Here is a 17,630-nt window from a genome sequence, read left to right as displayed (position 1 = left end):
AATTTCAACACTAGTCTCCTCCAAGGTCCGAGGGAACACCCTGTCAGGTCCCGGGGATTTATCCACTTTAATTTTCCTCAAGACAGCAAGCACCTCCTCCTTTTCAATCTGTACAGTTTCCATGATCTCATTACTGGTTTCCCTTAATTCCATAGACTTCATGCCAGTTTCCTTAATAAATACAGACGCAAAAAACCTATAAGATCTCCATTTCCTTTGGTTCCACACATAGCTGACCACTCTGATCTTCAAGAGGACCAATTTTGTCCCTTACAATCCTTTTGCTCTTAATATACCTGTAGAAGCTCTTTGGTTTATCCTTCACTTTGACTGCCAAGGCAACCTCATGTCTTCTTTTTGCCCTCCTGATTTCTTTAAGTATTTTCTTGCACTTCTTATACTCAAGCACCTTATTTACTGTTTCCTATGTCATACAACTCCCTCTTCTTCTTTATCAGAGTTGCAATATCCCTTGAGAACCAAGGTTCCTTATTCCTATTCACTTTGCCTTTAATCCTGACAGGAACATACAAACTCTGCACTCTCAAAATTTCCTTTGAAGGCTTCCCACCTACCGATCACATCTTTGCCAGAGAACAACCTGTCCCAATCCACGCTTTTCAGATCCTTACTCATTTCTTCAAATTTGGCCTTCTTCCAGTTCAGAACCTCAACCCTCGGACCAGATCTATCCTTGTCCATGATCAAGTTGAAACTAATGGTGTTATGATCACTGGAACCAAAGTGCTCCCCTACACAGACTTCTGTCACTTGTCCCAACTTGTTTCCTAACAGGAGATCCAATATTGCATCCCCTCTGGTTGGTCCCTCTATATATCAATTTAGAAAACTTTCTGAACACATTTTACAAACTCTAAACCATCTAGACCCCTAATAGTATGGGAATCCCAATCAATATATGGAAAATTAAAATTCCCCACCACCACAACTTTGTTTCCTGCAGTTGTCTGCTATCTCTCTGCAGATTTGCTCTTCCAATTCTCATTGACTATTGGGTGGTCTGTAACACAATCCCACTAATGTGGCTATACCTTTCCTGTTTCTCAGCTCCACCCACAAGGACTCAGTAGACAAGCCCTCTAATCTGTCCTGCCTGAGCACTGCTGTAATATTTTTCCTAACAAGCAATACTACTCCCCCACCTTTCATTCCTCTGCCTTGATCACATCTGAAACATCGGAACCCTGGAATATTAAGCTGCCAGTCCTGCCCCTCCTGTAGCCAAGTTTCACTAATTGCTATAACGTCATAATTCCACATGTCAATCCACGCCCTCAACTCATCCGCCTTCCCCGCAATATTCCTAGCATTGAAATATATACACCTCAGAAGATTTTTACCACCACTCAACCTTTCTATTAGCAGATTTGCTTGAACTTTTATCATTAATAAAAAGTTAACAATTTCTAAGTGAAGCAAAAATTCAAAAATGGAGGCACAAAGGGACTTGGGAGTTTAATTTGCAGGTCGAGTCTGCGATGAAGGCAGCAAATGCAATGATAGCATTCATTTTATGAGGGCTAGAATATAAAAGCAAGGATGTAATGTCGAGATTTTATAAATCACTGAGGCCTCACTTGGAGTATTGTTAGCAGTTTTGGGCCCATCTTGGAAGGATATGCTGAGGCTGGAGAGGGTTCAGAGGAGGTTCATGAAAATGATTCCAGGATTGAATGGTTTGTCATTTGATGGCTCTGGGTCTGTATTCACCAGAATTCAGAAGGATGAGGGAGGACCTCATTGAAACCTATCGAACAATGAAAGGCCCTGATAAAGTGGATGTGGAGAGGATGTTTCCTATGGTGGGAGAGTCTAAGACCAGAGGGCACAGCCTCAGAATACAGGGCTTCTTTTTCAAATGGAGATGAGAAATTCTCAGCCAGAGTGGTGAATCTGTGGAATTCTTGCTACAGGCAGCTGTGGAGGTCTAGTCTAAGTACATTTAAGGCAGAAGTTGATAGATTCTTGATTGAGCAGGGCATGAAAGGATATGGGGAGAAGGCAGGAGATTGGGGCTGAAGGGGGAAATTTGATCAGTCATAACAAAATGATGGAGCAGGCTCAATGGGCCAAGTGGCCTAATTCTGCTCCTATATCTTAGGGTCTTCTGATTCAACCCTTCAGTGATCAAATTTTAAGCTCAAATTTTTTAAGTACATTCATGTCACCATATAGAAGCCCAAAATTCATTTTCTTGAGGGCATACTCAAATCAATAGAACCATACTAGAATTAAAGAAAAAAAAGCTGATTATAAACAAACATCAGAATCTGAGAAGAGTCTTTGAACATGCATCCATAAGTTGTGGGAACATTTCAATGATGGGGCAAGTGAAGTCCTGAAGTCATCTCCTGTTCCTGAACCTGGTGGTGAATCCTCAGTCTCCTGTACCTTCTTCCTGATGGCAGCAGCAGAAAGGAGAGCATGACCTGGGAGATGAGGGCCCATGATAATGGATGTTGCCTTCATGTGACAACACTTGGTATAGATGTGCTCAATGATGGAGATGACTGGGCCGTATCCAGTACTTTTTGTAGGAATTTTCCATTAAAAGACATTGGTGTTTTACATACCATGCTGAGACCATCAGCGATTATGCAACAGCCGCACAATTGTTCCTTCTGGAACAATGATTGGCAATTACCTTCTTAAAAGTTATGGAACATGGCCAAATTGTTTGTTAAATAGTATTATAATAGATGCAGAACCAATAACAGACCAATTAACAGGTTGATAAGTATTACTCCACTAATGAAACAGTGATTAAAAATACTATTGCAACTTCCAATTCAAACCTAGGCAAAGTTCACACTAGTTTTATCCAACTTCTAGAGTATATAGTAGCATTTTAAATGCTCTTACCACCAACAGTGAAAGAATAAGCATCCACTTTAAAATCTGTCCCCGTCAGAAAACCATTCGAGTTAACCAAGTTGAAGAACACACCCAACACCTCATGGCTTGCTGGGGGGGTATTTAAGAATACCAGTTCACTTGTTGAGATCACAGACCCATGCCTTTGAATATAGAAAAAGGGGACAATTAGGTTATATGTTCCATCAAAACAGTACACACTAACCTCCTATTTTAGATATTCCCTTGTCCCATTATTTTTTCCCCTCAAACACTTCACTTGGCTCCCTCTCCCAGTTCTGAAGGATTGATAAGAGTTAACCCATCTTTCTAATCACCACATTACAGACGGATGCAAAAGTTCTGGAGAGGGACAGAAGACTCAAGAGAATACGACACCAGATTGGAGACAGGAAAGGCTGGGTTATTGTTTCCCCTAGAAGAGAGGGAAAGGGCTCACCCAATGATGAGTAGGTACATAGAGGGCAGATGGAGAAAACTTCTACCACCCTCACCGACCATGGGTTTACAGGGTATATTCCCCAGAGGTTGAATGGAGTCTAGAATGACCTGTCTGAAGGAGGTTGAGGGAGTTACTCAACAATTAACAGCATGGAAAGTAATGGAATCACCAAAATATTCAAGGCAACACATCATTTAGAGGTACAGTGGGATGCATGGACATTGCATAGGACCTGTACTCACCGATTATGGAATCCTAAGCAACTAACTACTTTTCCAGTATTGATTATACACTCCCACCCCTCAGTGACCTCAGTGAGGGTAGCACAGTTCAGTGGCCACAATAGTTCCACACAATGGACACTGGAAGTAACACTAATGGCTGTCATTAATTGTATGTTAATTCAGACATCCACTGGGTTTAAATATGAACAAACTACATTAACACTTCCACTGTAACCCTCTACACTGAACCTCTAGAAAACTCCTGCTCCTTTGGCTAACCTGACACCCAAGTTCTATTATTCAAGACAAAGTACCATACAAATTCTCCTGAAACAAATTCCTTTAAACTGACTTACTGTCCAAGTTGTTAGCAAATTAATAGATCAGAAGACAATCAAATCCTTTTGGACCATCAAGATTCTACACCCAAGACACTGATATAGCTTCATAGGTTTGGACCTTAAACTTACCCAAAATGTTTTATCACTGCTTGGACGAAATGGCTGTATTTTGGCTTTAGGATTGTCTGCAACTGACAAATGAGTTAAAACAATTTTTTTTAATGTATTCACTTTACAAATCATAGAATTTCAACTTGGTCAGAGGCCAGAACTTTTCTCCCAGTGCTGCCCAACCTGTGCCACCACAAGGGAACCAGATTGTGCACTTCAAACTACTGTACCCTCAACATCTGATCTGTGAAGAAAACCAGCTTGCTATTTGACTGGTCCCCAAAATTTGTTGAGAACAGGCAAAGTTACTTTGAAGATGCCAATGAACATCTATGCATACTAAACAGTACCCTCCCAACTCAGTGCAATGCAAATTTGCAATGGCACCTTTAAAAAGGAGTACTGCCCAACTTGAGGGATTAATAAGTGGTCCATATTGACTAGAGCTATGAGCCAAGTTTTCTTTCAAGAATTTGGTACGTTACCTTTTGAGCACCATTGAACTTGTTTGCAGGGAGGTAGAGAGCCAACTATTCATTACCCAATATCTAGATGCTTGCCACTTAATTTTGTCCTCTGCCAATGGGAGATTTCTCCCCCCCCCCCCCCACCCCAGTCATTGTGCAAGAAGTGGTTCATAGAGACATACCTACTGCCCTACATTCCAAAAGACCCAGGTTCAATACACATCTCCATTTTCACTTGGAGAGTTTGCACCGTCCCCCATGACAGGGGCGTGTCACACAGATGCCCCATTTCCTCATACATCTGAAAGATCTGCAAGTTGTTTGGGTAATAGGCCAATTTTTAAAATATATATACACACACACACTTATATAAACACACGCATGCGCACACACACACGCGGGGTCAATGCACAAGGAGAGCTTGGCAAAAGCACGATGGCCCAAAAGGCCCACTTCCATAAACTCAGTGCCAAGCTCCCACACCCCCCCCAACCAAGAACAGTCTCCTAACACTATGCATGCTACTCTCAGAACAAGCTTGCTAAAGGATTAGAGTAGAGGTGAAAGAACAATTGCTTAATACAGCCTTAACTGGAAGCTGCTGGGAATTAATGCTGCACACTTCATCTATGTTAAGGAATGATAATGCCTGGGCAAGTGCAACTTCCAAAGTAACACCTCAAACACCAGATGAAACCTGACAGGGTTTTGCCATAAAATTCATTGTTAGCTAAAAGATAGGATGCACTTAAGTATGTGAACTTGTTCTAACAGAACAATAGCTTGATAGATATACCATCAATAGATTAAGGATCAAAACTATCATCTATTCTGGAGATGAAGGCAACTGCCTCAAGGAAAGAAGGTTGCCTTTGCAGGACTGAGTGCCTGGCCCTCTTTGTAGGTGGATAACACTGACTTCTTGGGTTCCGAGATTGCTTTTTTAAAAAAAAGTACCTGTAATAAAGAGCATGTCTAACAGGTGAGCTGGGGCTTTTCCCTTTGGAGAAAAGGAACCTAAAGGTATACAAGAGGAACATTAGCTAGAGATATGGCATAAAGTTAATTGGAGGAAAGTATGGGGACACAGCAGTGGCAAGTTTTTTTTAATACATAGAACAATGTGTACCATGCCCTGCTGGGGCGCTTAGAGGTAGATACATTAGGGGCATTTAGGAAACTTAAAAAGGCACATGGGTGATTAAAAAATGGAGGGCTGTGTAGGACTGAAGGGTTAGATTGATCTTGCAGTAGGTTAAAAGGATGGCATAACATCATAGGCCAGAAGGTTTTATGTTCCAAAGACCAAAGTCTAATACTTCTTGGTTTCTCACATTGTTGCTCCTGTCGTACCTTGATTGCCAACTGCTCAAAGCACCTCAGCATTCCCAATGGTGGCTGTATATCCAATTATGTCACTGATCAATGGTTCCACTGGAGGGCTGTGTAGGACTGAAGGGTTAGATTGATCTTGCAGTAGGTTAAAAGGATGGCATAACATCATAGGCCAGAAGGTTTTATGTTCCAAAGACCAAAGTCTAATACTTCTTGGTTTCTCACATTGTTGCTCCTGTCGTACCTTGATTGCCAACTGCTCAAAGCACCTCAGCATTCCCAATGGTGGCTGTATATCCAATTATGTCACTGATCAATGGTTCCAACTCCACACCCAACCACAGGGACCAGAAACAGTGCTTGCTGAGAGTTTCTGTTGCATGAATACAAGCTTAAAGCATAGACTGAGTGGTATGACTATTTCCACAAGATCACAAGACATTGGAGCAGAATTAGGACATTCAGCCAATCAAGTCAGCTCTGCCATTTGATCATGCCTGATCCATTTCCCTCAACTCCATTCTCCTTCTTTCTCTAACCTTTCACATCCTGACTCAAGGATCCATCAATCTCCAACTTAAACATACTTAACCTGGCCTGTGGCAATAATTCCAGATTCACCATGCTCTAGCTAAAGAAATTCCTCAGCTCCATTCTAAATGGATATCTATTCTGAGGTTGTGCCATCTAGTCAGGGCCTCCCTCACAGCAAGAAACTTCTCCATATCCGTTCTATCTAGGCCTTTCAACATTTGATGGTTTCAATTAGATTCTCCTTCATTCTTCTAAGTTATAGCAAGTACAGGTCCAAAGCCATTAAACATTCCTCACACAATCCTTTCAATTCCAGAATCATTTCCATGAATCTCATTTAAACCCTTTTCAATGCCAGCACATCCTTTCCAAGACAAGGGGCACTAAAAACTACTCAAAATACTCTAAATGAGGCCTCACCAGTACCTTAAAGCCTCAGCCCGACATCTCTACTTTTATATTCTAGTCCTCTTGAAATGAATTGCAGGTTGAATAGGTGGGTGACAAAGGCAACTACAAGTCTTATAGAATCCTGGCTGAGGATTTCCGTGTCCCTTTGAACCTGATTTTTGAATTTTCTCCATTTAGAAAATAGCCTACACTTTTAGTCCTTCTTCCAAAGTGCATGGTCATGCACTTCCCAACACTGTATCCTATCTGCCACTTCTCTTGCTTATTCTCCTAATCTGTCCAAGTCCTTCTGCAGCCCTCCTGTTTCCTCAACACTACCTGCTCCACCTGTCTTCATATCATCCACAAACTTGGTCACAAAGCCATCAATTATAGCATCCAGCATACAAAGAGAAGCTGTTTCAGAGACCATTGTGGAACACTAGTTACTGGCAGCAAATCAGCAAAGGCTCCCTTCATTCCCACTTTTTGCCTCCTGCCCATCAACCACTGCTCTATCCATATTACTAACTTTCCTGTAATACCATGGGCTCTTATCTTGCTAAGTAACCTTAGTGTGGCACCTTAAGGGCCTTCTGAAAACCCAAGTACACAACATCCACTGATTCTCCTTTGTCTATCCTGCTTGTTATTTCCTGAAAGGCTAACGCAGTAGGTACAAAGTAAATAGAACTCCAGATACTGCAGGGCAAAAAAGTGAGTAGGTTTTGAGGCAAATATTTCAGTTGAATTCGGAGAGAAATCAAGAAAAATGGGTTACACACTATTTGAAAGTTGCAGCATATCAACAAACCCTAGGACAAATTGGGTGCTTGTTATACCACTTAGTTTTAAGGACAGTCAATACAGACATTTGGCTAAAAGGCTCAAAGTTGCTGTTCAATTTGGCCAGTAACATTCAATGTTCAGTGGCCACTATGTGGCCTGCTAGTCTGCTTCTGGAATAATAAAGACCCTTGCACTCCTAGAATCCAGGATTGAGAAGAACAATCCATTATTATTCACCTCAGTAATCAAGAGCCAAATGTACAAAGAGACAGCAAGCAATTAAAATGCATTGAAAGGCAGCACTTTCTGGAGAAATACACTGTCAGTGGAGGAAATTAGTTTGCTCAAAAGAGCAAACAAATCTTTTAATGTAGTGCTTGCCCAATGAAAGTATTTTATTTCACACATGGAACCACAGGAAAATAGAAACTTAATAGTCATTTTAATGACTGCCAAGTTAAGCCCCCAATGCTGCTTACAGCGGATAAAGTTCAGACAGAACACAAGTGTAAACTAATGTATCCATAGGTGGTGTTAATTTGCTTGTGAGCAAAGTGGCGGCACAGTAACGCAGCAGTTAGCACAATTGCTTCACAGCACCACTGATCACCGATCCGGGTTGATTCCTGCTGCTGGCTGGAAGGAACTTGCACATTCTCCGTGACTGGATTTCCTTCAGCCGCTCCAGTTTCCTCACCCATTCCAAGCAATGCGTGGATTAAGGGCAGCAAGTTGCGGGCACGCAATGCCAGTGTTGGAAATGTGGCAACACTTCAGGTTGCCCCCCCCCCCAGCAAATCCTCACTGATTTGATGCAAACGACACATTTCACCATGTTTTGATGGGTGACAATAAAGCTAATCTTTCTAAAAGTGGTAACCAGCTTTCTATCTTCTTGGATAATGTGGTCACTCATCCAATCTCTTATAATCCACTTCCTTGGCCCCAGAATCAACGCACAGTTAGTGCAACTACCACCCAGAAGCCTTGTGTCATCAGAGGTGATGGACAGCTCAGTTTATTGGCCCCAAATTCCAAAGGTAATTTTAACTCAGGTGCTGCAAAATCTCCAACCGACTTTAAGCCCATGAAGTCTGTCACTAACATTAAGTCAGTTTACTGCAATTACCTCAAACTATAGGCAGAAATGTGTGAGGAAGAATCTAAAAACATTAAAACCAGAATGAAGTTGTTCTCCCCCCCCCCCATTCCCCTTTAGATTGTAATATTCTTGTAGAGATTCACTTAGTTATCAAGTATGACATTAAGATTTTATATTTAACAGTAACGGAGCTCACCTTCCCAGCAGGCCTGCATTGTCCAATTACACCCATAACAATTAACCTTCTAGCCCAAATCTTTAGAACAAGGGAGGAGACCCAAACAAATATAGGGAGAACATGCAAACTCCTTAAAGACAGTGGCAGGAATTAAACCCAGATCACAGGCACTGTAATAGCATAAAGCTAACCACTACACTTCCAAATACAAGCTCCATCACTTGCACAACCATTTGCAAAACATTTGTCAGTAGTGTACTCCTTAAGAATGAAAAGCAAGAACAGAACCTCCCTAGAACGAGTGTCTGGGAGATGCTTTGGAGCCACCATTGCATTTTTTTTTTGTTACTTACAGCTTCAGTTACCGCTTTGCCAAGTGCGCAAAAATACGCAGACCGTGAATCTCTGAGGGTGGTGTTGTACTCTCGGTTTTCAATTTTAAATGAAATGGGAAGGGCCCCCAAGTTCATACTAGACCCTGGAATAAATGTAAAACAAGTCAAGGTGCATTTACCATTAAAATTGAAAACAGATTTCTCACTTAATGTGAGATGGCATTAAATCTTTGCAGGATTATTGCACTGGGTCAAATGTTCTTAAATATTACCTTAGTTTTCTACTGAATGCTACATTGTTAATTTGTAGCAGTTTGAAGAAAGTGATACAAAGGCTGGTCATGCAGTCAAATTGATTTGGTTAAACCACCTAAGTTACTCAAAATACCAGACTGGTCTAAAAATGTTTTTAAAAACTGAAGTTATCATGTGATATATCAGACCAAGAAAAGCATACACAGCTTCAGAAAGTTCAATGCTATTATGCAGATCTGATTACTTTTGTATTGTAGATCACAAAGATCCAATTGCACTCTCTTCACTGACCTTGACTTCCACTTTCAGTGTGCTTATTGGAAGCTCAAAGCTTCAAACTGGTAAAGTTCTTGCAGCACAAACCACAAAACATTTGTCACAGTTAGCCCAAGGTTGGCATTTGTGAAGGCAGTAACAAGTTGACCATGTGAATGGTTGCGAGAAACCCAGGACTGGTCCAGTAAACAAGGTAGGGTTTCCTTCCCCAAATGTGCAAGTGCCATTCCAGTTTCACTAGCATCACAACTTTTAATATATATATTTTTTTAAATTAAATTTCGCCAACTAAGATCTAGACTTGCCTTGGGACCTGGTCCATGCTGTGATGCAGGTCCTGTAAATGAATCTCTTCAACTGTACCCACACAAACAAAACTGCCATCAGAACAAGGGACTACTCCAAGGGATCATTTCAGATGGGGTGAAAAATGCAGACCTACAGGCATGTCACTATTACAAAGCACTGGCCAACAGTTGGCTACTAACTAGCTTGAAGGTTCATCCCAGACACTTGCCATAGTCATATCCGAACAGTCATCATGAATGCTCTCAACATGTTCAGCACTTTTGACATGTTCTCACATCTACCTTGGGTTTACAGCATCCTGATTCTTTCAACTAGATTGCTAGATCTATTGGGAATCCATTTCAAACAGGAAATTTCTTCATGGATAGATCTCTTGGCTGCCATCACCATCCTGCTTCCCAAAGGAGAATGGGACTTCTCAACTTTTTCCACAATGAATTATTTGAGTCATTTCCAATGTCTCTGCTTTCTGGTACACCCAGTCCCCCTTGCTGTAACTGCAGGAACACACCTCATTGAATGACTTAAGTGAGCATTTAAATTTGATTTAGTACATTATATTCTACACTTAAGTGTTGCAACCGGGCAGTCACCTGGCTAAACACATGTAATTAAGCTTCCAAACGTTACCTCCCAAGTTATAACAGGAAATCCAAATGTTTAAACAATTTAGACCTGGTGATAGCATTGATGAGACTCAAGGGATAAACTATATATTGTGCACCACACCAGAGATTCACACAGACTTCCAATAAGATCATTGAATAGATACAAGGGAAAGTTACAACTTGCCGAGTGAAACTTACCATTTACCTTCAGTGATCTCAGATCCACCGATGAATTGACGAGATCACTAAGCAGCATCAACACCTCAACACTGTCAACATGCACTGGGGTAGACAGAAGTGCAGTCCCTTGAATATTCACATCACCTTGGACAGGTCTGCAAGCATACAATTGTTAAAGACATTGGAGTATATGAATCAAGACCACCTGCACTGGTAGTTCAGCTTAGCATCAAGGTCCAACTGTTTCAATATCTAGTGCACTTGGAAACTACTCACAAAACTGTTCCGATATTAAACTCTTGGACCACATACTCTTCTTCTAGGATTGTTACAACCTTGTGAAAACCAAGACGAATGTTAAGACTCCAGGAATTAATTAAAAATAGAGCAGCCTAAAGTTACCCAACATGACTGTGTAGAAGACATACCCATCTGCTCAAGAGCTGAAGCACACCAGGTAGAAACGTTTGCTCATTGGACCATGGGCCAAATCCTATGCTCAAGGCTGTAAATTCAATAAGCAACATCTCAGGATTGAGATTTGAGAGACTGTAGCCTGAAATACAAAAACCAAATCATTAACCTCATCATAGTGCAGTTGATCAGTTACATTTTGATCACTCAAGAACTAGACAGGTAGATGATTCCACATTTTGGTTTAAGAACAGCTTGTGTATTTCAATAATGCCAAGACTGCAGCAGCTTAATAAATGCAATTTCAGATTAGTATTACATTGCAAACATTTCTACTGGGCAAGTGCCTCAAGATTTTGCTACCTACTATTATTTACCAGGATATTGTCTTGGATATTTAGAAGGATCTGTAAACAATGATAACAATGCTGTCTCCCCATATCCAAACCCTTAAAATGCTGCTCTTGCAAGGGACAGCTGAAAAATTCACTTCAATTGTAACTAGAATGTTAAGAACAAAACATACAGAAAAAAGTTCAATGGATTTTGGTCCTGCTGCTCTTGTATACATTGTTAGTGCTAGTTCACAGGCAATGCTTGTAGGAAAATCCCAGCTTTTGTCCATTCCATACTTCAAACAGATCACTCATCTCATCTCAGTAGAGCTGAGATACAGAACTCAATTTCAACTAAGTGGCAAAAAATAAAAAAAATCCAGTAAATAAAGTTAAAAATAAAGATGAGCTATTCCAAACAAACAGCTTAAATGGCATTAGACAAAATGGAGGAACTCAGCAGGACAGGCAGCATTTATGGAAGGGAGTAAACAGCCCTCCTTCAAGACTGGAAAGGAAGAGAAGTCAGATTAAGATGGGGAGAGGGGAGGAAGTAATACAAGGGTGACAAGGGAGGTGAAGTAAAGAGCTGGGAAGTTGATTGGCAAAAGAGGTAAAGGACTGGATAAGGAGAAATCGGACAGAGGACAGAAGAGCATGGAAGAAAGGGAGAGGAGGAGCACTGGAAGTTTTAGGCAGGCAAGGTGACAAGGAGAGGGGGAAAAAAAACAGGAATGGAGAAAGATTTCAGGCCATCTTAGTCTGACCCCTTCCCACTTTTGAAGAGTGGTCTCTGCCTGAAATGTTGACTGTTTACTCTACCTTAAATGCTGCCTGACCCAAGTTCCTCCAGCATTTTGTTCCATTGCTCTGGATTTCTGCATCTGCAGATTTTCTTGTGTCTGTATGGAATTAGAGTAAACTTGCTCACCATTTTTAGCTTTAATTTGTATGCATTTTACTTTTCCCCCCAAACATTATGCATGATCACCTGTATTAGCTTGAACCAGCTCTTCCATTCAAGTTAAGAGCACTGAATAATGAATTTACTGCCAAGTAATGTAGCATTATAAACATGAAGCTAATCTTAAAAATATTTAAGGACTCACCATTGCAAGCAATGGAGTTGATATCAATTACCAGTTCAATTGGAATCAGATCTTTATGGTAGATGAAGGTAAGCATTGTCCGAACAATATCAGAACCTGTGGGCAAATTATTCTCCTCCTGGAACATCACTGCACATTCAACTAGAACTGACCCATTCCTGTGTCAGAAAAACATTAAGAGCAGGAGTGAAAATTGTTATCACTTATCGTGAGGGAAATTGAGAACAAGAGGCTATGCTGCCATTATAGGAGGTAGGAGGATAACTAGAGTACTGATAAGTATTGGTCGCTTCATGATTTATCGAAGCCCTTCAACATTTAATGAACTAATAGCTGGGCTAGTCAGGCACTCAATAAGACTACCTAGGTTTGTATCATCTGGTGTTGAGTCAGAATCAACCGAAGCACACAAGATCCCAAAAGTCTTTACTGGGAAAGAGGGTGCATCAAGGATCTAAAATTGGGGTCACTTAAACTAAAGATGTCACCCACTCAGAATGAGCAAATTTTCCAAGGGATACAAATCTAGCTCAAAGGTGAAACAGTCTTAGGAGTATTTTCAGGAATCGAATATGATCTTGGAAAAAAAATGGTGAAAGTACTAGGTTAAACAAAAACACCAAAGTCCAGTTGGATCATCCATGACCTTCCATGACAGGCAAGAGGTTAACTTGTGCCTTTAACCAAAGCTTAGGGAGCCAGCTCTGCCATTTACAATTTGGTTTACTTATTACACATCCATACTGCATCCTTCAAAAATATTTCCAATGTGTTTACAGAAACTGCATCTATTGGCACAAATTTCATAAGACTCAGCTCTGATGTTCTCAGTTCCTAAACACTCCCACTGAGATTTCAATCCACTTAAGACTCCCTAGCCAGGAGGTCCACATTCAGCACTTTGTTAACCATATTCATGTTGAGAATGTTATTTTGACACCCAGCTCTGGAATTAATTAACCCTCACCAAAAAGAATTAGGCCTTCAAGCATACACAAGGATCATAATACCCTCCAGATTGACTCAAGTAATAAGCAACCAGGTGTCATTTTGTTCTGGAAAAGGTTTACATTCCAGTGGTTGGGTCAAACCAGATCAGCATAATGAGAAAAGAAATTTAAGATCTTGGAATGTGCAATTTTGCAGTTTCAAGTGGCTACTTGTTTAAAGTTGCTGGTTCAAATGTACCTTGATATTTTGCAACCTTCTCACCCCAGAGTTTAAGTGACTTATGTTGCAGCATTGACTTGTTACAACTGCACACAAGAGACAAATCCAGTATGCTTTGGGTCAAGCAATTTAAAAAAAGTGAGAAATCAATTATGCAAGCAGAAACTTGAACCAAAGTCTAACTGGGATACCTTCCCACTCTTGAATCGGGGAGGTTAACAAGTTTCTTTATGACACAAAATTCTGGAGGAACTCAGGTCAGGGAGCACCTTATGGGGGGTGGCAGGGGAAGGGAGAGAAGTACTGTCAACATATTGGGTTGAGACCCTTTGGGTCCTGCAAAGGGCTTCAGCCCAAAACTGCAACTGTACTCTTTTCCATAGATGCTGTCTGGCCTGCTGGGTTCCTCCAGCATTGTGTGTGTTGCTTGAACAAGTTTCCTTGAATGGGTAATCAATTAAAGGCAAACTGGGCAACCCCGGCCTTGCCTGGAGATATCCCCATTGTTCCATCCACCCTCTAATTGCTCCAGGCCATTAGATCTGAATCAATTTGCATTTCCAATACAGTAGCACATTAGTTAACACTTCACAGTACTAGCATTCTGGTTTAATTCCAGTCATCGTCTGCAAGGAATTTGTATGTTCTCCCCGTGACTGCATGCTCTGGTTTTCTCTCAGTCCAAAGACATACTGGTTGTTAGGTTAATTGATCATTGTAAATTGTCCTGTGATTCAGCTCTAAAAAAATATAATCTAGCAGTTTTCCATTAACCAGGGCCATCTCATGTTAGATTATTCACTTCAGATCTGTCCATATGTTTGCATAATGACCATTATACATACTGTACCTGTACTTTCAATAAACTATGACAGTTTTCTACTTGCCTAAAGCCAAGCACCTGGATTCCAAGAAAGCTGTCACCATAGCGAGCATGGAAAATGGCATTCAGCTGAAACAAGAGAGTTGTCAAAAAAAAACTACCATGAAAAGTGAAAAGAAACAATTCACATTTTGATTACTTGTATAACACGAAAGCAAAGCTGGCTTCACTGAAGTCAGGGTCAAATGCATCTTCACAAAGAAATATCTGGTTGTCATCCATTGGGGTCACTGCTTCCCACCACCACACCACGCCCCCCCCCCAAAGCCAAGGGGCATAACAGCATCAATTTAGCCACTTCCATTTACAATGGATTAGATTTAGAACCCCAGGTTTGGATGGAGGGGGACATTGTAAACGTGAGCAATTATTCCGTCTTCATCTTGGGCATCTTTTTACAGGCAAATAGTTCTGAGTGTGTAATTATCTGGTCCTAATGGAACTGAGCCCAAAGCCAGAGGTCCACAAAAACAAGGCCGAGAAAAGGGGAACCCAAATTAATTGATAATGGACATTGCTTAGATACACTAGCTTAGATTTAAATAATATGGTTATGATACAATGCTACTTCATATTTTCATGATCATAGCTTACATATTGAGCTTTAAAAATCCAAAGAAACCCATTATAACAAAATCAGACACTTACAGTTCCTTTCACAAGAGTCTCCATCACCTTGTAGCCTTCCGAAGATACATCAGTCAATGAATTTGTATAATTTCTATTCAGGATTTCAAATTGCAACCGAAGAGGTGTCTGGATTTCAGTAGTATTCTGCCCAGTCAGTGAAAACGATGATACATTTTCAGTCAACTCAAATGTCAAAGCACTGGTGCCCGAGTTTGTTCCAATAGTGGTTGCCCTGGTAACAGGTTGCAGTTCCGAAATGTTTGGTCTCTTGTAGATGCCGTTAGTTGGCGGACTTGTAAAAGGATCGTAGTAGCTGGTTTCGTTCAACGTGAATTGTTTACCAATAAGCCCCGGACCCCAGTGGGAAGATGACAAAGCTTCAGTAGGGTCAAGGCTGGAGGGCGATGAAGTAGCGGAGAAATACTCCCCAGAACTAGTTAACTCAGTCGAGCTAGCTTCCCTCAAAGTAGTTTGCTCTGCTTGGGGTAACGCCATGGATGTTTCTGCTTTGGAGTTACCAGCCAACCAACTAGTTACAAATGAAGCTGTGGAGTAGTCCCAATCTTCTGGTAGCCATTGAGTGGAATCACGAGAAGCAGCTGCAGAGTACGCATCTGAAACATCTGGAGTTTTGCTTGTGGCTACAGACACCATCTCATTGGTAGTAAGAATAGATATGGAGTCTGCAGAAACACCTGGAATCAGGTTAGTGACAGAGGAAGCAGCTGTTGAGTATTCAGAAACATCTGGCAGCCACTCCATTGAAGGTGCAATCATGGAGTATGGAAAAACATCTGGAGTTTGACCAGTAGAGTATGGATCAGTCAAAGAATGACCACTATAAACAGAGGGAGCTGTTGAGTAGGTGTCAGAAATATCTGGATCCTGCTCAGATACAGACAAGGCAGTTGCACATTCAGAAATGTCAGATGACCGCTCCAAAACCAATGCACTTGTGGTGAATGCAGCAGCATCAGGAACCAGGGTGGAAACTGCTGGACTCTCAGCAACCAGTGAAACTGAGTATTCAGGATCAACTGCCGCCCACTGTAGCAAAACTGAAGTTGCCATGGAGGATTCTGAAATATCTGGAGTTTGAAAGGTAGAGAACAACTCCATTCCATTCATGGTCTCATCCCTGCAAGATGGATTTGTTGAGTGTGCCACAGTTACATCTGGAATATGAATAGAAACAGTTGAATCATTTGCATTTTCAGAAGGATCTGCTAACCTGTCTGCTGAAACTGATGCAGGCATGGAGTTTGGAGAATCATCTGGAGTCTGACTGATGGAGAACAGGCAAGACACATCTGGTGCTGGTGTGTTGGAAACAGGTGTAATATTTTCCTCAGAAACACCTGACAACCTAGTGGGAGAAAGAGACAAAGCCACCAAGTGTGCAAGGGAAACATCCCGTGCTTGGCTAGTTGAAGTAGATTCTTTGGAGGACACAGACACATCTGCAAGTCCATGGAAAGAATCTGATGCAGCCATGGTGTTTGGTTCATGAACATCTGGAGCCTGAGTAATGGAAACAAAAGAGGCCATTGTGTTTGTGTCAGATTTTCTTGGGGACCTGCTGATGGAAACTGAAGATGACAATTCACCTTTGGAAACATCTAGCATTTGCCAGCTCCTGGAGCTATTGAATGGCTCAGGATTACCAGACTGCAGGGATGTAGAGTGTTGTTCTAAACTGGAGTCCCAGCCAACTGTATTAGCTTTTGTGTGCGCTATATAGGCTGGCTCTGAACCAAGTGAACTAGATGCTGTTGTGGATGGTATAGGTTGCCTTGTTTCAACAAGTTCAAATGATACTCGTTTCCCAGTGCTAAATTCTAAAGATCCAGTGAGCGACAACTCTGTATGTGAAATACGTATGCTGTTTAGAGTAGGTACATTTTGCGAGCTGTCTGTTGTATCAAGTATAGGATATCCTTCAGATTTAACCTCTTGCTGTGTTGCAAATTTAAGCTCAGACGGGGCCACTTTGAGAGAAACTCTCTCATCTTCAGTGGGAGAGACTGGTAGAAAGTGTTCAGAGGATGAGCCTGAATTTGTCCCATTTTCCAGAGTATGTGTAGATACAAACTTTGTCACGTTTTGTACATTCATACTAGGAGAGTACAAAATTTGACCATCAAGTCCACTGCTCTTCAAAGAGTAACTCATTTCATTAATAAAGCCCTCAGCTCCAGTTAGATGTTTTCCGAAAAGGTGCAAAGGAAGCTTAGCTCCTTGAATCTCCGACTTGTTCGGTGAAGCAGTAGACTTGACAGGTAACCATTCAGCTAAAAATTCACAATATTAATTAGCAT

General features: G+C 41.2%; 1 protein-coding gene across 7 annotated transcripts in view; it reads right to left on the bottom strand.

Annotated features, from left to right (window-relative positions):
* LOC134358523 (uncharacterized) overlaps positions 1 to 17,630 on the bottom strand; it is a 70,172-nt gene that overhangs the window by 38,280 nt on the left and 14,262 nt on the right. For 4 of the 7 annotated variants that reach the window (XM_063070841.1, XM_063070842.1, XM_063070840.1 and 1 more), the window contains exons 3-11: positions 15,331 to 17,603; positions 14,687 to 14,751; positions 12,630 to 12,787; positions 11,200 to 11,327; positions 11,048 to 11,106; positions 10,790 to 10,926; positions 9,162 to 9,286; positions 4,032 to 4,093; positions 2,884 to 3,038 (exon numbers count right to left, since the gene is read on the bottom strand). In XM_063070841.1, coding sequence (XP_062926911.1) covers positions 2,884 to 3,038; positions 4,032 to 4,093; positions 9,162 to 9,286; positions 10,790 to 10,926; positions 11,048 to 11,106; positions 11,200 to 11,327; positions 12,630 to 12,787; positions 14,687 to 14,751; positions 15,331 to 17,603 — 3,162 coding nt within the window. The remainder of the gene's footprint in view (positions 1 to 2,883; positions 3,039 to 4,031; positions 4,094 to 9,161; positions 9,287 to 10,789; positions 10,927 to 11,047; positions 11,107 to 11,199; positions 11,328 to 12,629; positions 12,788 to 14,686; positions 14,752 to 15,330; positions 17,604 to 17,630) is intronic. The other 3 variants (XM_063070845.1, XM_063070844.1, XM_063070846.1) reach the window with 1 other exon arrangement.

Source organism: Mobula hypostoma, chromosome 18 (genome assembly GCF_963921235.1).
Source record: "Mobula hypostoma chromosome 18, sMobHyp1.1, whole genome shotgun sequence".
In the NCBI taxonomy this organism is placed as follows: Eukaryota; Metazoa; Chordata; class Chondrichthyes; order Myliobatiformes; family Myliobatidae; genus Mobula; species Mobula hypostoma.
The sequence above is the reverse complement of the archived record's forward strand: the minus strand, read 5'-3'. Positions and strand labels throughout refer to the sequence as shown.